Raw genomic sequence first — 7096 nt, 5'->3', positions numbered from 1 at the left:
TTTTTTTTTTTAATGGAAATCATTTTCAATTTTCTTTTTGCAGTTTTGGCCAGGGCTGGGTTTGAACCTACCACCTCTGGCATATGGGGCCAGCGCCCTACTCCTTTGAGCTACAGGTGCTGGCCCATTTCCAATTTTCTCTTGTGTATCTGTAAGGAATCAAAGAAAAAGCAATATACATTGATAATAATCTCTGACACTTAGGACGTATTCATTAAAAGGTAGTTTTTACTTTTAGCTGGCCTATGGGTTGAAGAGAAACAAAACAAAAAAATGAATCCCAAGTGATATCATCAATGTTTTGAGGGAGTATGGCTAGGAGGAAAGCCCAAGAGCAGGAACACAGTGACCTCAGATGACTGAAAGTAAGACATAGCTTTGTGATGTTGGGGTGCAGCACGATGTAGATTAGTGCCTAGGGACCAGGGGCAGTTCAAGATTTACCCTATCTTAAGGTAAGCAGGCAAGTTTCACCTTGAGTCCAAAGGGCAGGAAAAAGATTCTTACCAGAAGGCTAAAGAAAATTACTCATTTAAATTGTAAAGGATGGATTTAGGTGAAATGTGTGAGAAATACCACTAAATGTCAAAAATGGGGATTATGGGAGAGAGATTGTGAACTATATGGAAATGAAAATTGGAAGAGTTTGGAGTAGACTGTTTTAAACATGTTCTGACCTAGAGGAGTTAATCACTGTGATGTGTAGGGCAGCTTTACCAGAGCAACAGTGTTTTCTTTGTGCTATCTGTCAGTTGGTTGTAGGGACTGTGAGAGATGTGTATTGAGCTCTTGTACTCCCAGCACTGAACACTAATGTTGTAACTAGGAATTAACTAGACATCATCCCTTCAGGGAGTCTCAGTCAAGTGGACCATCTTGGAGAGTGAGAGGCAGGCAGATAGAGAACTGATGATAGGGGGCAAAGGAAGTGCTATAGGAGTGATTCCCGATGGCATGATCTAGGTGGAGCATCCTCCTTTATGTACTGTATCCATGCCTATGCCCTAGTTTGTGACCAGGTAATAGCTACTAAATCCCAGTGACATGTTTTGAGTTAGAAGTCCACTTTGGTGGGGGTGGATACTGACCTATACCCTGACTTCTAAAAATGAATCTTGAATTCCCAGCATTTGTCTTTCTCTACATATGGCCACACCAGACTCTTCAGAGCATGATCCTTACACTGTGAGGCAGTTGCATTTTTAGGGTTATATTTTCCCTTTTGAAAGATAAAACTAAAATTTTTCCCATGATATGAACCAGTACAGTACATTCCTCAGTTATACTTTAAGAATTTTTGCTTCTTTCTTTCCTTTTCTAAACAATTGAAGATAATTTTTTCTACTGCATGTCCCTTGACTTTTAATGAAAATATTTATTTTATACAAGAAGTGCTACCATAAGTACTGATAAGCTAACTTAAAATTGTACCTGCACCTGAACTTGATGATGAACAGATGATATGGAACAATCATAAAGACTGATCATACTGGATGCTAAGACACAAAATTGGCAACGCTCTATAGCACTTAAATGACACTTAATGATTTTGACTTTTTTTCAATTGTTTCCTCTTTTTAGGCAGAATGGCTAATGCAGACCTGGTGAAGTATGGTTTAGCTGATGTAGTAGAAAATCCTGGTATCATCACCGATATAGGGATGAAGGCTGTCAATGAAGTTTTCTCCTGTATCAAATATCTGGCAATTTACAATTGCCCCCATCTACACAACCCATACAATTGGATCTCAGGTACCGTAGACTTAAAAATATAGCTATATTCATTGATCTTGAGAGAATATGTCTTTCTCTATGTGATATATATTTGCATTTCTAATGTAAAGTGAAGAATTTTGGTATGAATTGTTCGTGCAAGTTCTGGGAACCTTTGCTAACCAAATCAGAGGTATATTCATTGCCTCTTTTAACTTCTAAAGTCCTTTGCCTAGAAATTTGCACTGTCCAGGTTATGGATTCGAGTGCCTGACCTTTCTTTCTATGTACTTTTTGGGTTAGGCACCTAAAATTAAGGTTCATGTTACCTAGAACCTAAGATATTATAGTTACCTTCAAAATGGCACATGACCTGAAAGGACAAAGTAGGTATGTATACTGGAAATCTTTTAATTAAGTGACATACTAAACAGTAACTTGCAGTAAAATTTTCTATTGGCTAGAAATCCTAGTCTGTTTCAGACCTCCCCTTCTCAGCCAGACCCTACGTTGTAGAAGTATGACTTTTGTATTTGATGTATTTTTCTTATGGTGGGAGTTTATTTTTCTCTCTGAGAGAGTAATGCTATTTGTTGTTCTAAAGGCCCTTCTGAATACCTAAATTTACTAAATATTCAGAGCTGGAGAAAGTTTACATTGTGACATCCACTTGTGAAAAAGCCGCTGTTGACACCTACAAAACAGCCTCTGCTCTGGATTCACCTCACAGGGAGCTGAATCTCTTCGCAAAGCCACTGTCTAGGCCTGTTTTAGGGCTCTGGAGCCTCTACTGAGATCACTCATTAAAATGGCCGTGTCTCACCTACCAGAAGTTAAATTTTATTCCTGGCCCAGCTGAACCAAGAAGTTGTTGGGAAATATGAACTTTAGGATGTAGCAGGCATAGATCACTTTAAAAAATAACATTTATTGGGTTTTGGTTTGTTTGTTTCTTAAATACAGAAGAGTATAAAGAAGAAAACAAAAAAAAAAAATGGCCTATAATCCCATCACTAAGAACTCCTGTTAACATTTAAAAAAAATAAAAGTAATACATGCACTTGATAAATTTCAAACAGTACAGAAAGGTACAAAATGAAAAGTCTCCTCTTCTCAAAGGTAACCATCATCAACAGTTTCTTGTATATTCTTCTGGACAGATTACTTTGTGCATATTACAGCCTATATGTGTATAGCATTTGAAAATGATTTCTATATACAAAAGGATTATACTGTGTATACACTATCCTGTAGCTTGTTTTTTGCACTAAGTATAATTTGGAGAGCTTTTCATATCCACAAGCATATTCTGCTTTCCTTCATTCTTTTGATATAGCTGCATAATGTTCTATTAAATAAATGTGCCATAATTTCTGTATCCAGTGTCTTATTGTTAAAAAGTCATGTAGGTTGTTGATGGGTCACACTTAAATCAGGGCCGACTTGATTTCACATTAATACTTCCCAGGCCATTTAGTTTTTACACGGAATTAGATATGTAAACATCATAGCTTAGAATCATCAAGTTTTAGAGATCATCAAATAAGGGACAAGATAGTTAAGAAAAGATTTGGAAAGTTCTTGTGACCTATAGAAAAATTCATCAGTAATGGGTAGTGTTACTTAAATTCTGTCTGCTCATGTCATTTCTTAACAGACCATTCAAGGTGGACTCGATTGGTTGATATCAACCTAGTACGGTGCCATGCTTTGAAGCTGGACTCCTTTGGCCAGTTTATTGAATTATTGCCCAGCCTGGAGTTTATTTCACTGGACCAGATGTTTCGTGAACCACCCAAGGTAAGTCACATTTGAGAGAATTTTTGTTTACTTACTTTGATACTCAGGGAAGAAAATAACAACCCGTAATTTTTTTTTTTCTATTTAATAACGTGCCTTTATAGTGTTATAAAAAGTTGGGCTTTTTACTGTCAGCCTCAGTGAAGGCATAAAGGTTATAATGATGCCTGGCCTCCTGTTTTTATGAGTATTAAAGGGTCTTTGGGGAAGAAAAAGGAAGAAGTAAGGAAGCTATCTCCATCAGTTCTATATAAAGCAAAGATGAGGTAAAGATAAGGCTGGAATATTGAGCTACAACAAAAATTACTACTTGGAGTAATTAGGTGGTAGATTAAATCTCTAAATCTTTAATACTGTGGAAAGTATAAATATATACTTTCCAAAGTATAAATAAGGATTCAAAGTTTATTGGGAGAGCATTTTACTTTACCACTATCTTCTCTATTAAGTTATATAAACTGGGAAATCTGAGGTTGCCCTGTTGTACAAAATGTTATTTTAAAACGGCCTAAAGTATTACGCTAAAGGTATTAAACATTTTACTTACTTAATTCTTCAACTAGTTATGCTCTCTCTTGTCAGTTATTAATGGTTATATTCCCACTGTTGAAGCAGTGCATTCTGGGGAAAGCTCAGGATTTTCAGGTCAGAATACTAGGTTTCAAGTCCCTGCTGTACCACTTACTGACCATGTGCTACTGGGCAAATCTCTGCATTTGTTGTACCTCTTAGTCTGTAAATCAGGCTAGTAATAGCTTATCTAGCTTGAAGTACTCTGAGCCCTAAATGAGCTCTTCATGTGTGAAAGCATTTTATAAATAAGTGCTTTATTAATATTCTAATGTAAAAGCAGAATGAGGGCCTACTATAAATGAAGTGTTTGTTCTGTACTAAGCTAAAAACGTGTGGTTTGGTTTTGCCTTAGGGCTGTGCTCGAGTTGGTCTGAGTGCAGGCACGGGAATTGGGGTTTCCTCAGCCCTTGTTAGTAACCAGAACTCCAACAATGACAATGATAATAATGCCCAGAATAACAATGCCAACCTCCATGACAACAATCACCATCACCCAGATGACTCAGATGAGGAGAATGACTTTCGGCAAGATCTGCAACCCGGAGAGCAGCAGTTTGCAGCCGACGGTAACCCAGATCTTTTGTGAGCTCCAGATAGAAGTGATTTTTACTTTGGATCATTTTTCTCTGACTTTATCCTGTTCCCTTTTCCCTTGCTTCAACTTTTCACTTTCCATGTTGAGGAGAGCTAATTAACAAGGCACATGGGGGGGAAGATGAAATATTGCTATTAATTTGCTTGTTTTGAAACCATCCTTGTCCACAGGCTCTATAAGGGTGCTCACATAATGAAAAAGACTGATAGATGCCATGGGGATGGAGGTGCACTGGTCACCTTAGAAGCCTGACTTAACTGAGAATTGACTTTTAGGATTTAGATGAAGGATCATCTTTTAATGTTTCCCTGACCAGTGGCTAGCATGAAAATAGAGATCACACTTGTATGTTTCAAAAACTGAAAAATTAATACCAACTATGTGCTAGACATTGGTACTTTTTATGTACTATTAATCATTAAGTCTTTAGCACCACCCAGCAAATTAAGTATATGAGCTAATGAAAACCTCTTCAGTTTCAGTTATGTAAAAATCATCTATCCAGTTCTTTAATATTTACTGAACACTTGCTGTGTGCCAACCTAAGTGTTAATAGGCTCCATCTGTTGTTCTATTGATGCGTGAGGGTGAAGATTATTTCCTTACTGAATTTTCTTAATTTGACCCTTCAGAACTGAAAACGGCATTTTTTTCTGGTCATCTTTTTCTTGTTCCCCCTTTGCCCACTCTCTTTTGTTCATAATAATTCTAGAGCATATTTGGAGGATGATTTCCCTTAGAATTACTCTGGGTATATACAGGTCCTGACCAAAGGATCATCTGTAGAAATTTCATCACTTTCTCATCCTACATCGTATCTATAAGAACTTTCCACTTTGGCTTTTGGGAAAGTCAGCATTGACTGTCTTACTAAATCTGGGAGTAATTTCTCCACCTAGGAGAAATTATTTGACATTTCAGCAGCATTTGACATTGTTGCATACTTCTATATTCTTGAAATATTTTCCTCTTGGCATCTCTGAATCCATTTTCCTGGCAATTCTCCTGCCTCGTTTGACCTGCCTCTTCAGTTTACTTTTCTTGTGTGACCTCCTCTGTTCCACTTTTATCCACGATTTCCCTTTTTCTGTACACGTTTTCATTCAGTCTCATGGCTTTAGGACCAACTAAATTCCACATCTGTTATATCCAGCCTTGACTTTTTTACTTTTCTGAAGTAGCTATAGCTATGTCATAATTATAGAAAGACTTTGTAAAGCTTAAGGGTGGGCTGCAATCTGAATAAAATCCCAGTAAATGTATATTTTGGGCAGGTAATTGTCAACCACTAAATAATATTGCTGATATTAGAGATTGTTGCATACAAATTATTTTGTTAAAATCCAGTGTGTTCTCTTTTATTTTCTAATGTTTGATGAAGGTTATAAATTTTATAGAAAATTTTCTATAAAAGACACTAGTTAATATGTTTATAAAAATAGCTCAAAAGGTCATTAAGGCTTATAATAATGTTTAATAACCACATTTTTCATAACTATAATAATATTTCAGCTAACCCAAACATTTGATAAATGTTGATACTTGATTACAAGTTAACCTACATAATTTTCATAAGTTATAAAAGCTGTATTGCCCTAACAACAAAATATTTTAAAACAAAGGAAAAAACATCAAAAGCAAATCACTTTTTGTTTTCTCTAGACCAAAGTCACCATCATTCAGTTTAATTACAAGAGACTAAAATCAAGGTGTTATTCTCTTTTCTTCACTGCCTGCCTGCCTTCTACAACAGCGAGTCCTTTAGTAGGTTTGTGGAATGACTCGAAAACTTCTTTAAAAAAAGGCATCTTGTAATTTTAAAAGATATACCTGTTTATCTCGCCTTTTGCATTGTATTACCATTGTATCAGACCTTTTTCACATAAATGTTTTAGTGGTTTTCAAACTGGCCTCCCTATTTTCTCTTTTGCCCAACTAAAATTAGATCTTAGCACAGCCAGGGCAGAGTTACTGGAACTCTTCAGTAGCTTCCCATTGTATTTGAATAAAATCCAGGTTCTTGAATTAAGTCACAAAGTGATACATGTCACAAAGCAATTCATGATCTGGCCTGTCCTCATCTTGTGCTCCTCCCTACCTCTCTTACCATACTTGAATACCCCAGCTGGCACCAGCCGTTGCAGTAACTGCTCCCTCCATCTTTTCATGGCTGCTCCTTGGCTTTTAGGTCTTAGCTTAAATGTTAATTTCAGAGATTTCTTTCCTTTCCACTTGATCTGAAGTACCCACCAATTCTTTCTCTATCACTTTATACTTTTAAAATTTTGTTGCATAAGCCATTACTATCTGATGTTTTTATTAAAAAAAAAAAAGTTTGTCTCCCCCAAATAATCTCTAAGAATAGGGATCTTAACTATCACTTGCTCATCACCTAGGAATAATAGGAATGGTATA

The 7096-nt window shown here is 36.4% G+C and overlaps 1 protein-coding gene across 1 annotated transcript in view; it reads left to right on the top strand.

Annotated features, from left to right (window-relative positions):
* The window catches only part of FBXO38 (F-box protein 38), a 55110-nt gene that overhangs the window by 27884 nt on the left and 20130 nt on the right, over window positions 1-7096 (top strand). The window contains 3 exon segments of the mRNA XM_012809245.2: window positions 1582-1752; window positions 3371-3513; window positions 4439-4652. Of these exon segments, the coding sequence (XP_012664699.1) occupies window positions 1582-1752; window positions 3371-3513; window positions 4439-4652 (528 nt within the window).

Source organism: Otolemur garnettii, unplaced genomic scaffold, assembly GCF_000181295.1.
Source record: "Otolemur garnettii isolate 467f Iridium unplaced genomic scaffold, OtoGar3 scaffold00003, whole genome shotgun sequence".
NCBI classification, from domain to species: domain Eukaryota; kingdom Metazoa; phylum Chordata; class Mammalia; order Primates; family Galagidae; genus Otolemur; species Otolemur garnettii.
This window is presented reverse-complemented; position numbering and strand designations above follow the sequence as displayed.